This window comes from Echinops telfairi, unplaced genomic scaffold (genome assembly GCF_000313985.2).
Source record: "Echinops telfairi isolate 266 unplaced genomic scaffold, ASM31398v2 ScPeMD7_1;HRSCAF=3_0, whole genome shotgun sequence".
Lineage (NCBI taxonomy): Eukaryota > Metazoa > Chordata > Mammalia > Afrosoricida > Tenrecidae > Echinops > Echinops telfairi.
The window spans coordinates 51,526,324-51,552,425 of record NW_022103896.1 but is presented as its reverse complement, the minus strand read 5'-3'; the positions used below and the strand labels follow the sequence as shown (position 1 = coordinate 51,552,425).

The following is a 26,102-nucleotide window of genomic DNA, read 5'->3' as shown; positions in this document are numbered from 1 at the left end:
GAGATGCTTAAAACACCACTGGAATCAAAAACTTTCTACCCACTGGCTTGTGATAGTCCTGCATTCGGCATCATTGCATATGTTTCATGAGTCTGAAAAGGATTTTGTAGATTAGTATCAGACATATGGGCTAATATCGGACTTATGGACTTGATCTGGACTGGATATTTTCTCAGTATTCAAATGCTCTTGTATATAAACTTCTTTCTTATACACATATGTGTTTCTATGGATTTGTTTCTCTTGTCTACCCAGACTAACAAAGTGTTCTATGGAGGATAACTTGTGATGGGGTGGGGGACTGGTGGGTAGAATCTGCCGTTTTGGGATGAGGGACAACTGAAGTATCCTATACTTTTGGAAAGTATCAAGGACTGCTAAAGGAACAAAAATCAACCTCGGAGGAAGTGCAGCCAGAGTGCTCCTGAGAGGCAAGGATGGCGAGATGCATCTTACATACTTTTGGCATGTTGTCTCCAGAAACCAATCCCTCGAGAAGGACATCATGCTTGGTCAAGTGAAAGGGCAGTAAAGAAGCGGAAGGCCCCTAACGTGATGGACTGACACAGTGGCTACAACTATGGGCCATAGGTGTAGGAATGGGTGGTGTAGGAATGGGCAGTGCTTGTTCTATTGCTCAGTCACGATGAGTCAGCATTACAGCACGTAGCAACCACGTACTTTTTGAGGCGATGCAGGCCTTACCTAGCCAGTGTCAAGGCAGAGAGAGAGATCTGATTGCGATTGTTATCTGGTGGGTAGGGGAGGGAGGTGGGATTTATCAGAAGTGCAGAGTTCTGAAGTTGTTACTTGCCCTGATGGGGAAAGGCCACTCTGAGCCCCGGCTTTCTTAGGATGACTTGTCTGACAGTGTGGCTGGACAGTCATAGTAGGGTTTTGAGAATTCTCTGATGGTAGTGTGGAGAGTAAATTGGAGAAAGGAAGCTCCATCCCAGGGTTGTTGGAGTGACCTTTCTAGACATCTTCTGATAAAATGCATCAAAAGAGACCACCAACCAGCACAGCATTCTGGAAGTCCAATACATATGTGACAAGACACAAAGTTAGTCCTGCTGTCAACACCACAAAAGCCTGAGAAGTATCGCATCGAGTCAGATTGGTGTCAGCTGTCCCAGCTTTATTGCTTTTATTGAAATGAGGCTTCAACAGTGTATAAGAAAATATAAACACAAGTCATCTTTCCTGGGTTTGCATTCTCACGCTGTTGGTAATTGCACAAGTTTTACAATGCTATGCGCAAGTTGGGAGGCACTACTTTAAACAGGGTGGCCTGGGGGGGTGGGGGTGAGAGCAGTCTAGGAAGCGCTTCCCAATGCTGACTGCTGAGAGATGTGAAGGTCACTAGCCATTTCAGGAACTGGGAGAGGTTCGGGAAATGAACGTGAGAAGGCCCGGAGGCAGGAAAGTGCTGCCAGCACACTGATTTGTGACTGCTCCTGGGATGAGTTCAGAGCCCTGGGTGTAGCCCTCAAACCTCCGGCTAACACAGAACTTAGCCCGCCCTGCTTTGCTTTCTGCGGATCCTGGTGCCAAAGGAGGGTGCCAGGAAGGGCCTCCCCTCACATATTCATGCCACAAAGATTCGCAGCAGCCTGCACTGTGCAAGTCCACTTCCCTCACACGGTCATGAACAGGCCACTGGAGGGAAGTGACATTAGCAGTGATCCCAGCAGCAGCAGCGACCGCAAGTCCTGAGCGTTTACATGCCCTGTGTCCCTACGTGTTGGAATCAACCCGATATCATGGATTATTTAAGTAACCAAATAATTTTAAAATGGGGACTGATACTAATCCCCTTTCTAAGTGGTCAAATTGAGGCAAACCTTAAGTAAATTGCCCCGTTCATACAGCTAGTATTGGCGATTTAACTACGGAACGTCTAAATTCTTTTACCTGACGTGCTATAACTGCCTCTCATCGTAAAGTCCAGTCTGTAAAGAAAACCCGCGAAACCGAACTCGCTGCCATGCCATCGATGCCGAATCGGAGTGACCCTGCAGCACGGCCGCTGTGCGTTTCCGAGATGGTAAACCCCTGTCTTTAATCGGCTGGTGGTTTTGAACTGCAGACCGTTCGGATCGCAGTCCAACTCGTGACAGTTCCAGTGCCAGACTACCTGGGACAGGTAAGCTAACCGCTAAGGAAAGGTAGGCGAGGCCTCAAATTAGAGCGCTGCAAGTCTTTCCAGAGCTCACGGCTTTCACTGCGCCTCTCATTTCTACCAGTTCTCAGAAGGCTGCCTTCTTTTCTAAGAAAACCCTTTTCTTTCCTCAGTCTATTTAGTCTCCTAGGCTCTTGAATAATACTACCTGGTATATTTTTCTGCACTTTATTTTTCCTCACCTTTCAGTTAAATATGTTCTCTCAATTAGGTAAAGCCTCCACCACAATCAATCACTTTCCTTTATACTCATCATTTACACCATGGGTTTAAGTTTAATGCTTTTAATACTAACAAATGTTGAGGAAAAGTGTCAAGTACTTGACTAAATTTCATCTACCAGGTAATCTCTCTTTTGAATATGAGACCTGTAGACCTTCTGCAGTTTAAATATGTCACAGAAAAATTACAAGTTTAATAAATGTCACGATAACTCATATTTATAAGGCATTTTCTAGTTCTAAATTGTCTTTGACCTCTTCCAGTAAAAGCTTACTTTTCTGGAACTTAATAAACAGACTCTGATTAAATCAAATCAAATACATTTAAGAGACAATATATAAATAAGAAATGAAACAGAATGCCTTTTAATACTATCTTTAAAAAGTCTTGCATATGAAAAGTGAATCTAGAAAATTGAAAATTATCTTTCATTTCATTTCATTATATTTTTAATCAACGAGTATGGCTATGTTATAAAAATGCACAAACTACCTACCAACTCATTAGGTTTTAATGTTTCACTTCTATAGGTCTTACAAGGGCTTCACCACAATACAACAGAGCAAGACACAAGAAACATTCTTACCTTTAAAGAAAACAAAATTCCCATCACTGTTTTCATACACTGCATCAATACTAGGAGGCAGCCCTCTCCAGAAATAAGTTATTTGCATGGGGTATCCATCCATCACCCTGTTGTTTCTCACTCGCCAAAACCACTGGTCCTGGAAACCAAGCAAAAGCATCTCTCAGCAAACATGGAGTTCTCGGTGCTAGCTCATGGGCAATGGCACAGCCCCCTTAAAGCTGAGCTTAGGGCGATGTGATTTATTTACATTAAAACAGCCAAACAACCAACTAAACACTTCACTACAGAGATCACAGTACTTTTAATGGACACTCCCCAATAAGGATGTTAATAGTGATGGCAATATTACATTGATTAAGGTTCCACAGCTGAATGAGAAACTGTTGTAAATAAATTTTATACCTGTAAAAAGTGGATTTTGCAAAAAATGCGTGATAGATAGACACGGGTAAATTGAAAAATATTGTGATGAAATCATAGAAATCTTTATTAAGCTAAAAAACCAAAACGCGAAATTATTGCTTCTGGACCAACCCTCCGTCTCGATCTATACTCGTCTTTGGGCTGTGTTATCATCTCTAACCCCAACCCAAAGCTAGCTGAGGCCTCTGAGTTACATCATGTCAAAACGTCGCTTTGGCATGCTCAAGGAACATATTTTGTGTTAATTTTTGGTGTTCTTTGAGTTTGACAAGTAAAAAGGAGTCTGAAATGACAAGATCGGGGTTGTAGGGTGGGTGTAGTAAAGTGCCCTAATGAAATTCTCATAGGGAAATATTTATTACCCTAGAAGAAAGGGTATGTGTACTGCTGTGATGAAAAAATATTTCATAGTCTAACTTTCCTGGCTAGTTTCTCACTAATTCAGTTTTCAATTTCCTTAAAATTTCTTCAAAATAAGCCTTGGTGATCATTCTCTGGATAACCCCATTGGAATCACCAGAAATAGTTGCTTTATAACCTTCTGAGTTGAGCTGTCTGTCTGGAATTTAACTGACCCCGAGGGTGCCACTGGCCCCACTGTTTGGATCGGATCCTTTTGGTTGTTGAAGACATGCGAATGAGACTAAAGTTCACTATGGAGACAACTTGTCTGCAGCCATCCAGTGATCACAGAGACATGTTCACATATGTTTTGTTGGGCATAAACCTCTGTGTATATGCGTGAATGAAAATACCAGTAGGAATATTTTTCACTTACTCTTACACGAGAGCATACCCCCCAAAACCTGGAATTTAAAAAAAAATCTACGTATTTAATTTAAATAAAACAACTTTATCACCTTCAAAGTACTCTCTGTTAACACTTAATACATTTGTCAAATCTGTGATTCTGTTCTTGGAAACATTTTTCAAACTCATCTGTTTGGAGGGCTGACAGTGCCTCCCTCGTTTTGTTCTGCATCTCTTCTATATCTTCAGATTGCTGCCCTATCATGTCCCTCTTCATTCACAGAAACAAAAAGAAGCCCAACAGAGTGAGGTCAGGTGAGTCAGGTGCATGGGGCAAGAGAGGCATGCTGTTTGGGGCCCAAAACTGGTGCACTGAATGGCTGTGTGAACAGGTGCATTGTTGTGGTGGCAAAAACAGTCCCCTGCTACAAATCAAGCCTTTTTTTTGGGTCGCACCGTTATGCAATCTTCTCAGAACTTCTAAATAGAAAGCTTGATTAACAGTCTGACCTGGTGGAATGAACTCCAAATGAAATAATTCCCTCATATAACATCCATTTTGGGGGTACCCCTCATATATACATACAACTATGAGAAAAATAAAAAGAGTAGCTGCTGAGTTTACTTATACACACCCCAGAACATCCTCAAATTTGGTTCCATGGTTTGCAGGTTTAGATTCATTCAACATGCCAGTTAATTTGTGTAATAATATATTTGGTGATTCTAGTCTACCTCTTTGTTAATTGCATAGTACTTTTGGTCTTAAAAGTTTAATAATAGGCATCCAGGGCACAGTTTGTCTGATTTTTCCTGTAGCAACAGAGAGAAGGGGAATCAGGAATAGGAGGCTAACCTCCATCAACAATGGCTTCCATTGCTAGGAGAATAACAGAGGTGTAGAGTGCCATTCTTCCATGACGGTACATTTTGAACATAGATTAAATAGATGAATTCTGATTAAAAGGAGAAAGATTGAAAACAGAATTTCAGATCCCTCCAGATTCCAGACTCCTTATAGGCAGGATGGTTAGATAAACCCCTGAAACTATTGATCTGAGATAATTTTAAAATCTTAAACAAAATATGTCCCCTTTAGTCTTCTTACAACCAAATAATAGTTTAGTAAATGAAGCTAGTAAAAAGGAACAAAGACTGTCTTGAGTCCTGGTGTTTACACATTGGGCTATTAACTTCAAGGTCAGCAGTTTTAAACCACCACACTTCTCAGCAGGAGAAAGATGAAGCTACTGCTATAAAGAGCTGCAGTCTGGGAAGCGCACAGGGGCAAGTCAATCAGGTCCTGTAGGGTCAGTGGGAGCTAGAAGGGACTGGATGGCTGTTGAGTTTGGTTTGGGTTTGGTCTTGAGCCTTATGCTCTTTTAAGATCTATCTCTTTAGGATCTGACTGACCAGTCACTTGAAAGATTAGACAGGAATCTTAGTGGGATGTGAATTTGTTAATGGAAACAAACCACTCAGAAAAGGGGGACAAAACTAGTGGCACAACTCAAAGAATATAATCAATGTTAGTGAATGGGACTTGTGGAAACGGTTGAATTGGTTGTATATTGGATTGTGTACATTCTCAACAAATATATAAATTAAAAAAGTAAATATATCATGTGAAAATGCTTAGCATCTTTTGTTATCACAACTTTGTAGGGGTAAAATGGTGCTTGTACAAAACAATTATTTGCCGGATTTGTGCACTTATGTCAGCCATGGTGAAGGTGGGAGTTATGCATGCTTGACATACACAACACCACCATACTTTGTCTGCTGGGGATGAAATAGAATGATCAGAGCTCCTACTTTGTCAACTTACTTCACTGTCTAGACTCTAGAATAATTATAAATATAGAGCCCTCTTTCACTCTTAAAACTGTCATGACTTTGACAATAAATTATATGAGCAATATAACAAATTTTGACAATAAATTAATTTTGCTTACCTTAATGAGCAAAAGTATCCTGAACAAACATATGATTTGAATGGGTATGAATCTGGGTTAACTGACTCTCATAATAACTTGCATTCTTTCCATCATCACAGTAGGGCATTTAATATGTAAAGTACATGTTTATTTCTTTGGGAAAATAATGTATGACTTGGATCAGAATAAGTGCTTACACATGACGCTGACTGAAAAAATTTACCCGGCTTAAATAAGGCTCACCATAAATATTTAATGCTCAAGGCATATGGGCAAAATACTTTTTTATAAAAGTATGTGTGATGAAATTGAGTTGCTTTTGATTGGAAAATTTCAAAATAAATTAGAGGTTATTTAAAGAGCTTTGAAACTACAAACAAGGTACATTTTGGAAATTAGTGTCTAATAAATTAATATCCAGCAGTACATTTTATTGAAAATATTATGTTTAACGACTTTAGTACATAGAGAAGTGTTTCATTTGGGAAACATATTTATATTATTATGAACAATATAGGATTCCCTTGGAGTCTTCAATGGCTACAACAGCAATGTCAGTAGATCAAACCCACCGGTTGCTCATTGGGAGAATGACTGAAGCGGTCTGCTCCCATGAAGCTTTACTGAGACTCAAAACCCCCGCACAGGGTCACAATGAAAGGAAAGCAAGCCAACGGCAGTGGGTGGGATTATTAGAAACAAACATGAATCCCCCAAGTACGTAAGTTTTAAGACATGTTTTGCTTTCTTGCTGGACCCCCCACTCAACTTAGATATTAATAAGCACTCTGTTAGTTGCTTCCCGAGAATTTGGCCAAGAATAGGTTAGATAGACTGACCAGATTTCCTAGGATTTACCAGTTTTTCCTCTATTCTTTCTCTTCTCTCTGTGAAACACACACACACAACCTACTGACTGTTCTTTGATTTAAAATAGCATGATCAATATGAATATTTGCCAACTGAACCCATCAAAATATCCAAGAATTTTTAGTAGACTTTGAATTATGATATGCTGTCCTAGCAATTATAAGTTGTCTTCTCTACTAAACTTTGAATTGTAAAGGATGAAGTTCCATATTAATGGCTGAGTTAATAAAATAGTATTACTCTATACCCTAATAACTGTCATTTTTTTGTTGGATTTCTGGTCATTAAGGCATTGTAAACTGACATCTAACTCAGTGAGTGTGAGGCATTCCTGTATTCCTCCCTGGAGGTGGGTTAAACTCTCTGCTTTGTCTTCCTGCTGACAAGACACATGGAGCTACACTAGACTTATGGAGCTGGAGGAGCCACGTCAAGACCCACGCTAGCGCTGAGATGCTTCCACTGCCACTGGATCCACAAGACTCTCCACCCACTGGCCTGTGATCTCATGATTCTGAAAAAAAAAAATAGACTGGTATTGGACATATGGGCTAATATCAGACTTATGGACTTGATTTGGACAGGGCTTGGCTATTTTCTTAATATACACTTACTCTTTGATATAAAGTTCTGTATTACACACATATGAGTGTCTATGAATTTGTTTCTCTAGTCAACGTGGACTAACCCAGTGGGTAATTATTGAGTTAAATCTATAGGACTTTCTGAGGATCTGGTTCATAGCAGCACTTAAAATTTTGACAAATATGATTGTTAAAAATATGCTGAAATAGTTATCTTCTGTTCTTGTATGTTCGCAATTTTGTCTATCATTCATTGCTTCTTCTTAAGATTTTTAATTTTCATATCATAACTCTATATTAGCATGGTTTTCACTATAGTATCTTCTTATTAATATTCTCTGGAGAATTTTGATGAGACTAGGTAGCCATATTTAATCAGTGTTTGGGTCCACAGGCAGCAGATAAATTAAACTATTCCAAAATACAAAGTTATTTTTAGGAAAAGACTTATTCAGAAAGAAATATATGGGCATGAAGACCAGGGTTTCCATTAATAAAATATAAGCAACTCTCTGGTCCTTCAAAAATTAAAACAAGGGAAGAAAGGATGTTTGTGTGACAGAACATGAAATATGTAGTTTGGCAACAGCACCAATAATAACAAAAATATTGTGTACGATTATGTAGGTCGGTATCTAGACATATATGTGTTTAGGTTAAAGAGCCCTGATGGTATAGTTGACCTGTGATCCTCAAGGTCAGAAGTTTGAAACCACCAGCCACTATGAGAGAGAAAAAGAGGCTTTCTACTCCTGTGAATAGTCACCATCTCAGAAACTCAGAGGGTAGTTCAACCCTATTCTATCGGTGCTCTATGAGTCTGCATTAAATCGATGCAGTGAGTTTAGATTGGTACAAGTTAGTACATTATATACACATTTATAAAAGTATTTATCAGTGTACAGATATGTGTGTACAGATATTCATAAAGGACACAGTTACTTGAAATATTTATCAGACATAATCAAATACCTTGTGAGAATGGCTTTCTTTGTTTGAAGGTTTATGACCTTAGGTTCATGAAATAACTCAGTCAATTAGCACCAAAAGGTTATTTTTTGCATCCCAGTGAGGGGCGTAGTATCCGGTGTCTTAAAAGCAACCATCAAGATGCAGCTATGGGCCTCTTGTCAGAAACAACAGAGAACAAAGGGCACCAAGGTCTGAAAGAAGGAACTGTTAGTCTTCATCCCATCTTCCCTGAAACCAGAAGAGCTAGGCGGTGCTCAGCTATCGTACGGGTCAATGTGAGCAGGGCCACAACAGATGGACTCTGATAGGACGGGAGAAAATTGCAGAACAGAATTCCAGTTCTTAAACAGTCTAGACTTAGTAGATCAGTGAAGACTAGCGGACTCCCTGAGGTGATTGCCCTGAGATATCATTTCAATTTTGAATCAAAAATATCTTTTGAGATCACCTTTTAGTGAAATATGAGGTAGGTACACAAAATAAAGGCTATTTCCTGTGAATATGATGGGAGTAAAAAAATCCTCTTTAGGAAAGAAATATTGACAATCCCCCTGAAGCAACGGCGAGAAGATCAGGGAGGAAGCCTACCAGAATCCAGTTGTGCATCAACTAATCTCTTTCGTTTTGTGAAGTACGATGCTATCTGAGTTGGCCATGAGAACTCGTATTGTACATTTGCAGTCCCTGGTTATGAATGAGTTCTGTTCTGAAGCTGTCTTGTTAAATTCGTACATAAGTCAGCATTTAATTATGGTTCCTTTATAACATCATTTAGTTAAATATCTTAGTTTCCATGCAGAAAAAAATAAGCATCTCCAGTATACCAAAACATCTATAACATAATAATCAATAATATAAAATTAATACTAATGTTCTGCTGTGCACCACAACGCACTTCTTGTTTGTGTTTATGAACCATTGTATAAACCTTGAAATTTTAATTAAATGACACAAACAAGTTTTGTCTGGTTACAACAGGAGCTTTTAACTTATGTTAAAACTATGGCAAACTCCAAATAAAATAATATGATAATCTTGCAATATACATTTCGAACTACTAAATGACTAAGCAGCGACTCCTACAGGGAGGCCTGGTGGCGAAGTGAGTTACAAGCCAGGGCATCAGTTGGAATGCACCATGGAGGAAGAAGAGGCTTTCTGCTCTTACAAAGAGTTGCCGTCTCAGAAACGCACAGGGGCAGTTCTCCTCTGCCCTATAGGGTCTCTATGAGTTGGAATCAACTGGTGGACCATGAGTTAATCATCTCCCGTGATTTTATTAAGAAAAAAAAAGCAAAAACGAAACCACACACAATATTATTTATAAGACAATCAAACAGATATTCTCTAAATTGATTAAGGGGAAGACATCAAGTGGAAAAACTCCACTTTTTCTCAGCTCTCCACTGAACTCTATTTGTGGCTGAAATCCCTCCATTTACTAAGAAGTGGCCAGAGGCTCTTTGGTACGTACACACACACACACACACACACACACACACACACACACACACACGCTCTCTGTACTCTGAAGGGAGGCACACAACTCTCACAGCAAACAAAGACGTTCTGCCTCAAAGAAAGCGAAGCGTCATTTTGCAAAATTCAAAATGTTGACATGGGCTGGGCTTCTTTTGTGACATACAAGTTCATTTCAAACAAAAAAATCAAAGCGTAATATAGAATCATGAATAAATTCCCAACTGTTTGGACTGACCGCAGCTTTGGCAGAATGTTCTTTATAGGTTGACTTGTACACATAGTGGCATGCAGGTTAGGCCTCTGCTCAACATATTCACAGCTTCACACCTTAGTGGTAAGCATGGATTGAAAAAATAATTTAGAAAGCCTTCTGTCACAGAGGATGTAAATGCACACTGCCTTCATAATAAATTGTCCTTTCAGAAATGGAGCTGGTGATCAATTTCTAGAAAAAAGGATATTTTAAATTAGAGTTCACGTGCTGTGCAAATTCTCCTTATAATGGAAAACTACTTTGGCCACTCTATTTAAAAGTGAGCACCTGCAATCCATTGATGTCCATATGGTTGGGATGTCTTCATGACATTTCCCTCCCCTCCCCCTTCATTGTATTAATCGCCATTTTATACATTGTACGTTTTACTTATTTTTATTTTTATTCTGTCTCTGCCAGATGTATTCTCTATGATGTTGGGATATCTGTCGTTTGTTCATCAGACATCCTCAATCCTAGAACAATGCCTTACACATACTAGAATTCCAATAAATGTTTTTTTAAAGGAAATGAAAAGAGGTAAGTAAAAGTAAGTGATCCTTTAAAAGCCAAAATTTTAAGTTAATTAATGACCCTCAGTCTGATCCAGACATTTCTCTGTTTAAAGAATAAAGAGGAAAAACTACCTCAGAGACATAAGAATACAAAAATATACCAACTACTGCCATCGAGTTTATTCCAACTCATAGCCACTCCCTACAGGGTATCAGAGGCTGGGCATCTTTATGGAAGTAGTCTCTCAACTTTCTCCTGCTCAGTTGCTGCTGCCAACCAAAAGGTCAGTAGTTAGAAACCACCAGCGGCTCTGGTGGAGGAAGAAGAAGCTCACCACCCTTTAAAAATCACAGATTCCGGCTATCAAGAGATAGAGCGTCTGGGGTCTTAAAGACTTGAAGGTAAACAAGTGGCCATCTAGCTGAGAAGCAACAAAGCCCCCATGGAAGAAGCACACCACCCTGTGTGATCATGAGGTGTTAATGGGATCAGGTATCAGGCATCTAAGACCCAGAACAAAACCATACCCAAGGTGAATGGGGGTGGGGAGGTATGGAGTAGAGACCCAGTGCCCATCTGTAGACAACTGGGCATCCCCTCACAGAGGGCTCACAGGGAAGAGATGAGCCAGTCAGGGTGCAGTATAGCACTGATGAAACACACAACTTTCCTTTAGTCATTTAGTGCTTCCTTCCCCCCACTGTCATGACTTCAATTCTACCTTACAAATCAAATTAGACTAGAACATGCAGCCTGCTACAGGTAAGAGCCTGCAACACAGGGAATCCAGGATTGATAACCCCCTCAGGGCCAACAATGAGAGTAGAGATATCAGGAGGATTAGGGAGGATGGGAGAAGAACGTGGGAATTGATCACAAGGATCAATCTATAACCCCCTCCCAGTGGGATGAACAACACAAAAGTGGATGAGGGGCGACGGAGGACACTGTAAGATTTGAAAATAATAACCTATAATTTATCAAGAGTTCGTGAGGGAGGGCAGGCGGGGGAGGAAAGGGAAAGAAATGGGGAGCTGAAACTGGGGGCTCCAGTGGGAAGAGAATGCTTTGAAAATGATGATGTCAGCATATGTGCAATTGTGCCTGACACACTGGATGAATGTATGGATAGTGATAAGCGACATAAGAGCCCCAGTAAAAGTAGTTTAAAAAAAAAAAGAGTTGCAGTCTCAGACACCCACTGGAGCAGTTCCACTTGGTCCTCTAGGGTGGGAGCGAGCCGGCAGCACCTCCATTTTGAGTTATTTGAGTTATTTTGAGCTTCCAAGTTCAGGCGCAACAGTGCCTCCAGGGTTTCTTAAGACTACAAAAGTATGACTTAAATAGGCAGATAGTTCGCCTACATGCCATTTTGTAAAGGTATGATACAGAAATATTTTTGGAATGTGGAAGATGAAATAAATTGTATGTCCTCCCCAGCAATGTCCGTTCTGCTTCGGCATTAGGCGTGAAAGAACAAAAGAAGCACAACCTTTGTGGGCCAGTGAATCTGTTATTTGTTTGCTGCCACTGGCCTCTTCCCTACTGCCGTGTAGATGGGGGATGGGGAGAGGATAAGATATCAATATTATTCTAACTAGGTGCATGTGCAAAGCCAATGGGTGGAAAAATAATGCCTAAAATTACAGAAAAAAATTCCCATTTAAATATCCATATTTCAATCAATATGCATTTTTAAAATATTTACTTATTTGTTTACATGTATTTGAAATAAGCAGGACTGATTTTACTATGCAGCATGGAATCCAGATAGACCGTTACGTTTACAGAGGTAACAAGTCCACAGAGCTCAAGAAGCAGTGTACACCAGGAAGCAACACCATACAGGAAAAATACAGTTTTCCTTTCTTCTATTTCCTTCAAAATTCTGGTTTCCAGCAGGCTCCTTGTTTGCTGACAACTCTACAGACAAGGTGCCCCCCTGCTGTCTGCATGAACATGGAGGTCAGGATGCCATTGACCTGTTTTAAGTAGAGGATGCTTTCTCAGCTTTACTTTTGTTTAACCAGTTGGTAAAACTTGATCTACTTTCACTTTTATGTGAAGTGAAAGATATATAAACATCACCGAGTCCTTGTGACCCTTTCAAGCCCAGGAGCCCTGCCCGGCAAGCGTCCAGTCTCCATGGAAACAGACTCCCAGGTCTTTCTTCTACAGAGGGGCTGGTGGGTTGGAACTGTCGACCTTTCCATGAGCAGCCAAGGACTTGGCCACTGTCCCCCTGGGGCTCCATTCTGATCTATCAGCTCATTCATTCAGCCAACAACTGGGTATTAATCTACGGATGTCTTGTGTCTCAGACGGAATGGTCCCCAAAGCCATCAGCAATTCACCTAGCCATGGCTTTCGTCTGTGCCACTAACATTGGCCTGTGCTCTGCCCTGTTTCTCAAATAGCATCTCAAAGCTCTGATTCTAGGCAGCAGCACCTGCCTCTGCTCCAGTCGGGGACCAAACTACCATCACTGAGATGATGGCAACACCAGGCCCTGGTGCTGGCTCCAGGACCTCTAAAAGACAGGCAAACGTCCTAAAAGCACTGGGGGTGCCACCAACTGCTCTGCTCAGTGGCTAAGCTAAAGCCTGCCATTTGCACCGCCTCCAGAGGATAACAAAGCAAATTGCGGGCAAGCTGCTTCTGGTTCAGATTCAAAGCTCAGGAAATGCAAGGGGCACTCTTGTCTGGGGTCTCCAGGAGTGTCAGTTGACTGCGGTGTGACTAACAAACAAGAACTAACCCTGTGGAGGAGCCCCTGCCTCCAAGGCTATCCCAGGGGCCTTTTGCTCCTGGGATGTCAGTTACATTAACTTTCTCTCTGTCTCTGTGCTTTCTTTATGGCTCCCAGACATCTCAAATGCTCTAATTTGAGTATGTATCCCCACATTTTTTCACTTGACTAATTGCTAATGATTCATTAGCTATCAGCTAAAATGTCATTTTCCCAGACACTTTTATCCAGCACCTGACTGAGCTCAGGTAACCTTGTTCTACTATGGCACAGAAGTGTTTAATTTCCCTTCGTAGCTTTTACACAATCGGATCCTATTATATTGTTTTTTGATTAAATGCCTTCCTTCAGCTCCTCTGTTCCACCATGTGACACCCTTCATTTTGCTGTGAGTTGCCGTGGAGTTGGCTCTGATTCATGGTGATACTACACAGAGCAGAAGAAAGTATTGGCTGGTCCTGTGCCATCTTTATTTATGGTTTATAGGTCATTATTTCTTTATTATTACACTTATTACTAGTACTATAATTTTGAAATGATTCTAAATCGTCAACAAGTTGATGCTATTTGAAGGTGTATCATAAGTGATATTACATTTAAATTCAAAATGTCAGTACGATTTGTGATGCGAAACATCTATGCCCACACACATACTTGCTAGTTCTTGCTCCACAAAGGACACCAAAGTCACAATATCCCAGCAGCTGTATTTCCACACCAAGAATGAAGATATTAGCTTATCTACAAGGGGGAACCTACCCCCAACCAAAATGGTGCTGGGTGCAGAGCTTATGTAGGTAGTACACACTTGCCCCACTAAGCGAGCCTCGCGGCACCGTCTTGAGTCAGTGCACCCCGCGGCACCGTTGCCTGGGAAGGTTCTCTCTGGTCACAGTGAATTTTTCATAAAAGCACTTTCCCTGGAACCTCGTTTTTTGTGATGGATGATTTAAGAGAACAATGTGTGGCTGTGAAATTTAGTTTCCTGCTCGGGAAAAATGCCACAGAAACTGGGAAAAGCTCAAATGTATGAGTGTTTTTCTCATTTCAAAAAAGGTGAAATGTCAATTATGACAAACCTCTGTCAACTTCCTGAATGGATAAAAGTGTCAACAAAACACATGCACTTTTGCTTCGAGGCCACTTTTGCTTCGAGGCCAACGATAAACCATTGAAGAAGAGATAGGGAAGCTCTCTGGACTATCTTGAAGCTCTGCTCAGTGGGATCTAATGTAAAATTTGGGAATGAGAAGGGTCACTGTGAAATGTGTGCCCGGGTTCTGAGTGACGAGCAAAAACAGCATTGAGTGGAAACATGTTATGCTTTGAACAAACAGCTCTGAAGTGACACGGACTTTCCCCCAAGGTCATTACTGGCAAGGACACATGGTGCTATTCTTATGACCCAGAAGCCACACATCAATCAAGCCAGTGGAAGATGCCACTGTCACCTCAAAAGCCCCCCAAAAGCTCATCAAGGGAAATCAAAGATCAAGTTGATGCACATTTATTTTTTGGGGATGTGAAGGGCTAATGCATTTGCATTTTGTTCCACCAGCTCAGAATGTAAATCCAGCTTTCTATTTAGGGTCTGAAAAGAGTGCGTAACAGTGCACACCAAAAACCCTCTGGTTTGTGGCAGACTGGGGACTGGTTTTGTCACCATGACAATGTACCCGCTCGCGCAGTCTCTCAGTGCACCAGTGCTGGTGAAAAGCAGCATGCCTTTCCTGCCCCACACACCTGCCTCACTTGACCTTGCTCTTGCTCTGTGTGACTTTCTGTTTGTTTCTGTGAACAGAGAGGGCCATGGAAGGACAGCGATTTGATGATGTAGAAGAGGTGAAGAAAAAAAACAAACAAGGGAGGTGCTGTCAGCCATACAAACAGCTGAGTTTGCAAAAGTTTCCAAAAATGGACTTGCACATTTGACACATGTATTAAGTTTAATGGAGAGTACTTTGAAGGCGATAAGATTATTTTGTACAAAGATTAAATACATAGCTTTGATAAAAAGTATTCTGTTTTTGTTTGGGTACTCCCTCGTGGCATTCCATCTATCCCCCTATACATGAATCAGGGCTTCTTGGACAATGCTGGTCCTTGTCTTGGTATAAGCAAATTAAAAGTGGGACAATTCACTGTAACTAATAAAGGTATCATTTAATGAAAGGGTGTCAAATATGACAGGAGTGAAAGAGAAAGCCTTCTAATAGTCATATCCAAGAGAAATTAAAAGAAAATAAAAAGGAACAATGACTATAAGTGGTTGTAATACATTCAATATGTAAAGCTACATTTTGAAAATGAGAGAGATTTATAATCATCATTGGAACTAGTAGCCCTTACACCATCAAGCCTTTACATTAAGAATGGATAATTCAAGAGAACGGTGATGCTGCCTTTATGTTGTTTTCTTTTCAGTAGAACTTGGATGAAAGAAAGCTTTTCTTGTAAGAAGAATGCTTGTTAACCATAAAATGAAAAGCAGAAATAGGAAAATCACCATTTTTTCAACTCCCAATGAAATAATCGGTTGGAGTCAGGATGATCACTGGGTGCTGAAATCATTTCCCGACTACTGAGAAATAAACTAGCTAGCCAGTGCCAAAAATGTAGGGCAAAAATTACTTGCTATTTTTAAACTAAACACAAACCCACGCACATTTATATTTAAGTAACTTTAGATTCTCATGTATTTTTAAGAAATAATAAACAGATATTCCTTATCATCACCCCTAGCTCTCACCAACGGTAACATCCTGTATATCCGCAGTGCAATAGCAGAACCAGGAAACTGGAGCTGATATAACCTATAATCCACCTGATTCAGATTTCACACGTTTTACGTATTCTCATCGATGGGGGGCTATGGGCATGCATGTGCATAGATGAGTGTCTATTTACACTGATTTAATCATTTAAAAGTGTACGTTTATAATGTAGAGATACGACAGTTGTCACCTTAATCAAGTGATCAAATTGCATCAATGATAGTGTGCGTCCTCAAATTATATGCTTCCTATGTAATGTGATATAAAACAGACAAACCACTAAAGGTCACAGAATCTTGCTGCTCTGTTAAAACCATGTTCTTTTAAGAGTTACCTCTGCGGGATCGGCTGGACAACTGCAGGTGGCAAGATGCGTGCAGAAGCTTAGAGGCTCTGAGTTCACAGTAAGGAGGAAGGGACAGCTCAGGAAAGGAGGGTGGGAAGGGATTTTAGGAACTGCTGAATGTTTTGTTGTGTAGATTCTTCAAAACAACCAAGTAAATAAAACTTACACACACACACACACACACACACACACACACGGGGTGGGGGTGGGGGTGTGGGGGTGTGTTAAAAAATTGTGGAAAAATGGAATGAAAAGACAATGGCTTTATGAAACCACCTTTTGTATATAAAGGAAAAATAACAGCCATTAAATCTAGGTTTTAGGTAAGCATGTTTTCACTCTTTCAGCTTTTCTGTTTTTGAAAATCTTCATAATAAAATGTTTAAATAGTAATATAGACTAGTCAAGGACAGAAAATACAGGATGTAAGAAAAAATAATTCAGCCTATTATTTCTAAAATATTTTCTCTATGTAGGGTGTTTGAATGTTTAGATTAAAAAAATAACAATGTAAAATTATAAATGAATTCTTTACTAATTAATATCAGCTAGTATATATTAACAGAAAATGTTATTATACATTTTTAGTAAATATCTGTGACAGTTAAAAACAATTCTGGCTGTAAATGCCCATTTGCAAGCTACTTAAATCTGTTACTATAAATGATACTGCAACTAACATCATGTCTGAAAAAATAAACCCAAATAGTTTGTACCATATCATTAGATGTACTTATACTTTGTACGTGTGGATTGCAAATAAAACACTCCACATTGTAATACCACATATTGTAATACCACAAGTGTCTTTAATTCATTGATTAGTTTCTGTATTAAACTACTGTTTTCAGATTTTCTGTCTATACAAAGAGATAAAGCAGGTATAGTAGTGTTAAGATAACATTTATATCTAATTACCTATATTTCTTCTTGAATGCTGGAAAAGAAAATGTAAAAATATAACCTACAGCAAAGAAGGACCTAAATGAGGGAGGCTTAAGAGCTGCATCTGGCAAAGACAGCACCGTGTTTGAAGTTTTCTTATCTCTCCCGGGAGCTGACACACGCTGGCTTTGGGTCTCTAAATGTTCAGGCAAAACCTGTTCAAAGCAAACTTTTGATGAGCTGTTTCACTACACGTCACAGATATCAGCAATGAGTTCACAGGCACGATTTTCAGAGATCATCAATCAGAGATTGACCGGATATATTTCTTGGAGAAATGATGAAACACATATCTCAAAAGTTTGAATCATTTTGAATATTGCCGCTGTTTTTGAAAGAAAAACAAAGGCTCAAAACCCAGATTTACGACAACAGAAGACAAAGTAACATGTTAACACGTGGTTCTTTGAAATCATCTGCAAATTCACCATTCTTAAATTTCCTTTGGTGCTGGAGTGGGATCTGTCATACCCTTGGATTTAAAATGTGAACAATGTTAACGTAAAATGTAGCTTTGTGTTTCAAAGAGAAATGAGGTCGACATTTTTAGACTGTGTTGTTCACAATTTATGGAAAGTTTATATGACGTTCACAGTCTCTCTCCAAGAGGGAAGGAAACGCAATCCCTTCAGATTGAGGTTCACTGAAAAATCTGGACCCCAAAGGATGAAGTCACATGCCAGCTGCAGTTCACTTTCTTGTTAACGTCTATTTATTAAATAAAACAGAGAATATTGATTTTTACAGTTACATGAGACCCAAAACGTAAGTATCCCAGGTACTGTATTTTCTTCTATTGCTATATGTGAATGAATATTCAGGCAGTGATGCTGTACCCAAAGTTTGGTTCACTTTTGATGAGGAAAACAGGGAAGTGTTCTGTTGCTATTTTCCTTCGAAGCCCTTCCTGCTGGATTCTGGGAAGAAGAATGGAGCATCAGGATTAGGGGAAGGCTTCTGAACAACCCGAGCCAGGCTGATGACACAACGGTGCTCCCTGACAGTGAGGAGGGCATGAAGCACTGGCTGAGGAAGATTGAGAACTGCAGCCTTCAGGATGGATTACTGCCAAAATTCTCTCAACCGGACTAATCGGTAACATTGTGACCAATGGTACAAAGGTTGAAATTGTTAGGATTTTGTCTTGCTTGAATCCACAGTCAATGCGCATGGAAACATCAGCCAAGAGATAAAACGATGCATTGCATTGGGTCGATCTGCCACACAATACTCCTTTGGAGTATTGAAAAGCAAGGCTGTTACTTTGGGGATAAGATGCACCTTACAGAAGCCACGGTATTTTCACTTTCTTCCTATGTGTGTGAAAGTTGGACATTGAATAAAGTAGAACAAGATCTCTGTTTTTGAATTGTGCTGCTGGAGACGAATGCTCAAAGTACTGCGGGCTGTGAAAGGACAAGCGCACCTGTCTTAGGAGGAGGAGGGCCAGAATCCTCCTTAGAGGCAAGGATGAAACCACTTCCGTCCTGCACACTTTGGACATGTTGTCAGGAGAAAGACATCATGCTTTGTAAAGTGGAGTACTGAAAAAGAGGAAGGCTCCCAGGAGCTGGTTTACCGAGTGGGTGCAGCCATGGGCTCAAGCACAGGAACAAAGGGGACGGGGCCACAGGACCGGGCAGCAGGGATAGGTTCTATGGCACATGGGGTCACTAGGAGGGGCAACCCACTCAATGGTGCTGAACAATAACAACAACAGGAGCATATCTGCCTCCTTGAATGTATGTATGTGTGTGTGTGTGTGTGTGTGTGTGTGTGTGTGTATATATATATATATATATATATATATATATATATATATATATATATATATATATATCTCAATGGTGCTGAACAATAACAACAACAAGAGCATATCTGCCCCCTTGAATGTATATATATATATATTATATATAGCTCAGGAACCACGCTGTGGTGGCTGCAGTGAAGAAAAGAACAACTTCCTAATACACTGTGTTTAGGGACAGGAGATACGCTCTCCAGATAGACTTGTACCGCACTGTTCAGGACATATTTTTTGTCGCTTTGCTCTTCCTTTAGGAGTGGAGCATGCTGAGTATTGGCAGGGTGATGTAAATTTCAATTCACACATTATAAAATTAAGTGTTTAAAATGATAAAATATTTCTTTCCTCTCACTCCACTAGCATTTTTGGGTTAAAAAATGCTTTACAAGTGTATATATTCAGTCTAGAGAGGAGAAGAGGTAAAGAACTAATTTCAAAATACTGTGTGAAATGCTGTTATTGCTTCCTCTATAAAATGGGAATTACCATTTAGCGACTATAATGAGCTGGAAAACAGCTGTGCCATTAACACACCTATCAAGAGTTGCCCTGTCTTATTTCTGACCTGCGAGAGATCTCTCATTTACAATAAAAATTATCTTCTTGCTGAGTACAATGTCGGGCTATTTTTACTCAAGGTACATAGGGCAGTGTATTCAATTTAGTTTTTAACCACCCAATCTAAAGTTGTCTTCTCAGTCTCTATCAAATCGTCCTGTTTTATTTTCTTCATAATACCTATTTTTGCTGAAAATACCTTGTTTACTTTCTCACCTATCTCTCATAAGAGCACACATCTAATTTATCTTACTGGAGTCTCATTGTCCTCAGACATGGACCAGTGCCTAGCAATATTTGTCAAATGCGTTCAAGGATGGGATGAGACAAAAAGCCACAAGGAAAGGGAGGCATAAGGGAGGCATAGTTGGTCAATATTCCGTTTAGGTAGCCTTCTCATTGAGCGCTTCTCCAGGTCCTCTCCCTGCCTACAAAACCTTACCTCCCTACAACCTGGCACCCAGAACTTTGTATGGAAATTATTTCTCGCCTGTCTTTGAGCTACTATCTTTCCCATGAGCTTCATTATCATTCTTTGCTTTCTCTCCCTCTTTTTAAAGACTCGATTCAGGCTTCATGACTCCAGGGATGCTTACCTGCAACCATGCCTCCTATTCCCCAAAGACTCCTCTTGCATTTTAGGTGACCCTCCTGCTTAATCCCAGAGGATCCTGTAATTCGTGCAATATTGACCAATGTGCCATATGGAGGGATGGGAAGGGCAATGTTTCATGATATGATATAGGAAGAATCAGAAGTTGAGCTAGGGCTAGGGCTATTTTTTCAGCTTGGTCCTCAATCATATATAGGCTTTTCCTCAGAGGTTTCTACGGTACACAAGAGGAAGTACATTTGGTTGAAAGAGTGTAGTAAGCAGAGCAGACAGTTACCATTAAAAATAATATATTGAACAGAAATAGACAACAATTAGGAGACTCCATGTTTTTAGTCTTAAGTGCAGTGGTCTAGGGAGGAGGGAAGAAGGCAGAAAAGATACCCCGAGGGATGAGTCAGAGGACAGTGTCCCCCACTCCCCCACAACACATCCCCTTCCTAGGGACCCAAAGTTATTTATCAACAAGTCCGGTGTTATAAAAATGAGTCTGAATTAGATGTTTGCTCCTAAGACAGAAGAGATGGGACAGAGATTTCCCAAGCAAATACAATCTACAACCCTGTAAGATTCCTAAGTGACTTCCTTTCTGAGTTCAGGAGCTGCTGTTGCCACAACAGGAGAGACTAATCCTCATCCCACTTAGCTAATTGCTTTATGCTAATAGGCTCTTGAAAGCATTCCTTCTGTTGCTGAGGTTTTGCAGTAGTTTATTTACTTGCATGGAGAGTTCAAAAGGTAACTGCCCTTCCATACACTCAGAGTAAATCCTCCAGGAATAAATAACCGGAGTTGCATTGCAGTAGTGATGAGCTCCCAAGGAGTCTGGAGGGAAGCAGGTTGATCACAATCTTCAGCAAATGGAAAGTCCTCCTGCCCCTGGGTTGTTTCTATCAAATGGTGCAAATATGGGGTTTGCCCACTAATGGTTTCGACCTTTAATGAATTATAGTTTTGTTTGTAAGTTTACAAAAGTTAGAAAGAGCCACTTCTTTATCAGAATGTCTTTCACTAATAAAGAACACGCTGAATCATTGAATGCTTTTACACTTTTAAAGGAATAATGAATATTTTGGAAAAATTATGTGGGACACAGAGATCCCAGAGGAATCTAGTAATAAAATTGGTGGAATACCAAATGGGAAACAGTATTCACTTGAATACTACCTATTCCCAAGGACCACAAGAGCCAATTGATACCTGGAAACAGTCCTCATACTTAGAAGCCATTTCTTTCTGTACAGAAGACCAAAGAACCCACATTTTACATTTCCATGTCTCCAGGATGCACGTAGCAAAATATCTGAGGCAAATTTACTTCTGTTTTAAATAGTTACACAAGTCACACCCCCGATTCCAGCATGTAGTATATATTGAGCTGGGGGTGGGGTGAGGGGCGAATCTTCCTCTATAGAAACCCCAGACAAGGAAAATGTAAGTTGTTCTACAGGTTAGAATGGAGTAAACTATTAAGAGGGGGGAATCTCCATACAAATATGAAAATAAGCACCCTAATTATCTATTCAAACAATGGTGCCTTGAGCAACCGTGCTAGTAGGGTCAAATAATATTTGAAACCTATCCTTGGTAACCTGGAGTCTAAATACTGATTAAATTATATATACACACACACACACACACACACACACACACACATATATATATAATTTGTATAAAAGTGCTAAACAGTAATGGAAGTCATTATTGCAAAAAAGAGACCATATTCTCACCCAGCTAGAAGATTCATAAATTAAAAGAAACTTCAGAAATCCTTGCAGGTCAGGAGTGGTGGTGTGGACGGTTCTTTCATGGGAAAACTGCAGGGGAGCTGTGGAAAAGGAAGACAAAGGGAAGTGCAAACCAATCTATGCTGCGCTCAACGGATGGTGCTCTGCACACTGGATAGCTAGCCAGTTGAAGGCGTGCTCAAGATGGAGCGAAAACGTGTCTTGGGAGGAGGTAAAGAAGGTTAAGAAGACACGGAGAAACAGTCCAATTGGGGATGGGTGTCCTGGGAGGGTGAAGCGTTTTCTAGAAGAAACTATGCTATCCCAAACAGAAAATCAGTTCCTTGATAGGAAAGTCCCAAGAACATGGTCAATAAAATGGAATTTACTCTAAAACAGGACTTGAAATAAAGGGGTAAAAAGAGGACATGGTGGAAAAATAAATGTAGAATGAGAAGGGTCTGGTCTGAATGATGTTGTACTGCACTATGTCTAAGGGGCAGATGCTTACTCGAGGTTATGGAAGAAAACACGAGGAATTGTGAAGGGCAGAAAGTGAGATAGAGTAGGGTGGATGCTGCTTGACCAGCAACTGAGGTGAAACAATCCCTTTATATGATTAATTGGGAGTGGGACTAGAGCGCAGCTTGGAAAAATTCCTAGAACCAGTTATCTCATCTCTTAAAAAGCCATTTTCCAGAAATTATTCCATAGAATAGCCAGACATAGGGGCATCCAGTAGAAACAGAGCAAGTATGGGACTACAATTCCCAGAATCCCTAACATTGGCACCATCTTGAAAATCATCATTGTTTCCTCTCCCTGTCTCAAGTAAGCATTGTAAACTACAATTCCCAGAATTCCACATATCCAGCGGGAACCTTTAAAAATCTGAGCTCCTGGAATCTACTTCCTGAACGCAACAATTTTTTGAATGTGGGTTTGCCCTATAGAGCATCTCATAGAAACCTCCAGCGTTGCAAACCTCTCTGTCTGACCACATTAATCCTTTCTCTTGATAAAAGACAAGATTATCTGATCATAGCCACAAAATCATTTAAGTTAGATGAAGTAATAAATGCTAAAGAAAGAAACAAACACATCCCAGAGTGAAGACGGACTGGAAATTACAGTATTGCAGAGAATACAGAAGAGGCCAATTTGGTTCCAGTTTTTTTTTTCCTTTTAAAGTGGGTTTATAAGACTTGTATGTAAGTGGGAAAATAGCTCTTGCATCAATCATGAGGATTTCAAAGTGCTAAAACACCTTCATTTAAAATGTCTATGATAGGAGCTGTAGTTGAAATGGATTCCCGGTGGAGTAGTGGTTAAGTCTCGGGCTACTAACCCAAGGTCTGCAGTTCCAAACCACCAACCGGTTCCCAGGGAGAAAGGGCTTTCTAGTCCCGGCAGCACACAGGGGCAATTCTGCCCTTTGGGGTCACTAGGAGTGAAAACTGCGTGGAAGTGAGTTTGGTTTTAAAGTTTAAACTTACAGATATCTGAGTTATTGTATTTTAAAACTTAATAAAGATACATTGAATTGCAATGCTTTTTATAATGTTAGGTATTTATAGCTCAGTTTTCTTTTATATTGTGCTACATTTAAATTCAATATACTTCTTCCCAGGAAGAAAACCGAAGTGAGTTATTTTAAGCATAGAATGAGTAAGTTGGTGAAATATGATTCAGCTCACCTGTCTCCTGACTGATGTTCAAATTCATGGCAACCTTCTCAACTGATTGAGAATTTTGAAAAATTATTGGTATATCAAACATGATAACTAAAATGTTTCTATATTACTTCTAATTCCGAAGTTGAGAACAGACAAAACCACAACAACAAATAAGGAGGCCTTGGCAATAATGCAATGCTTTTGGTTATTGCATGCCGTTGAAGAGAACAGACTGCTCTACAAGGCTTTAAGGGTGAAATATCTTTAGTGAGTTGAAAATTTCTTATTGGATCCAGTTTGTATAAAATTAGCTTAATTACCATTAAAGAGTTATCATTCTTCTCAATATAAGCATACATATTTGAGTTTAATCTTCCAAGCCGGGCTAACAGTAATCCATACTGTTTCTGGAAAATCTTGGAAATTGTGTTCTTCCTCCTTCTTATTTACTTTCCAAAACACATTTTTCACCTAAAGTGACTTCATTGTGTAGTTCCCTTGAGTTATTCGGGAGAGATCATTTATTTTCATAACTGATTTTGGCAGTTGAATTTTTTTCCCTTTCTGTTCATGAATTGACAGCAAGCCGTGATTATAATTGTATAAAATTGTCTTTTGTAGGATAGGGAAATCAGATATTAGGTACTGTCAGTGACTGATAAAGGATACAGATCATTTATTGCTTTGTGATTTTTAAAATGCTTTTATTGGCTTTTTTTACACAAGAACATTGTCTTCTTTTCTCCCAGAGGACCCTCACAGATTTCTTTTCCTTAATGAGCTTCTGTCACATCTCTTCTGTCTTAGTTGTAAATAGTGGTGTCTGCAAACACAGGCATGTCAAGTACAGAGGAGCTGATGTTCTTCACCGTGATAACTTCCCGGATATTGGGATGGCTTCAGTTTACCCTAAAGACACTCATATCCCCACAGTAAAGAGGCAAGAAAGCTGTGCTTTAGCTCTTGATGCAGGGCACGCAAATGAGAGGAGTTGGTAGTCGCAACATGATTATATCATGAAAAATGCTTTATGCTTAAGAAGCACTTTTAACCAACGTCTCCCTAATTAGCACAGAAAATTATTCTTTTAACTTTTATTTTTCTTAGTGATACTTATAGTAATGCTTACTGTAAATTGATAGATTTTTTTTTTTCTTCATTTGGCAGTATTTTGTCCCTTTGGGTCCATGAGTGAATGCTTTAAGGGCTGAACCACTCAGGCAATCTAGCCTTCAACCCAAAGCCCAAGCCTTCAAATCTTGTGAGCGTCCACCAGTGAATAACAACTGATCTCCTTCCAAATACATTTTTAACATCTTCAGTGTATAATGCAATTCTGATTTATGCTACCTTAGCTTTCTATGAAGGATCCTGGTAAGGCAACAATTACGTGCACAGTAGCTACCAAAATGTCAGCCAGGCAAACTCAACTGGTGGTTCCGCGGGGCACAGAAGGGAGAGATGCTGCAGTATCTTTTAGTAAATATTCATTAAACAAACTAAACAACAACAACACAAACCAACTCACTGCCAGCAAGACTTACAGTGACCCTCGAGGACAGTGTGTAACGGTCCCTGCGAGCTTTCCAGTCTGTAACCCTTTACAGGAGTAAAAAGCCCTTTCTCCTTATGGGCTATAGGTCTTTGTGTCTTAACCTCACTGTTAGCTGAAAATTGTCTAAATGATAACCAACAACCATAAGGAATAACTTCAACTGTATCCAAGTTTTGGTTGATTTTTGCATATCTTAAATTATTTTTAATACCAAAAGAAGAAAGAACGAGAAGAAAGATTGACAAAGTAACAACATAAATTTTGGTGTTACTCAGAAACCCCCCAGGGGAATTTCAGAGAGCAAGAGAAACATCACTTTGAACCTTCCCTAGTGGCATCCCCAGGGGGTTACGAGTTGGGTTGCTAACTGAAAGGTCAGCAGTTCAACACTACCAGCTGCTTCCTGGGGAAAAGAAGGGCTGCATTAGCCTTCTCTAAAGATGCACAGCTTTAGAAACACACAAGGGTAGTTGTATCCTGGCATCTAGGGTCGCTGTTATCGGGATCAAATGGACGGCAGTGAGTGAGTGGGGCTGGGCAGATCACAAATGCCGAGCCTTATTTTAAGAATC

General features: G+C 40.0%; 1 protein-coding gene across 1 annotated transcript in view; it reads right to left on the bottom strand.

Annotated features, from left to right (window-relative positions):
- Positions 1-26,102, bottom strand: part of MMP16 (matrix metallopeptidase 16) — a 326,776-nt gene that overhangs the window by 36,842 nt on the left and 263,832 nt on the right. The window contains exon 7 of the mRNA XM_004697483.2: positions 2,991-3,129. Within this exon, the coding sequence (XP_004697540.1) occupies positions 2,991-3,129 (139 nt within the window). The remainder of the gene's footprint in view (positions 1-2,990; positions 3,130-26,102) is intronic.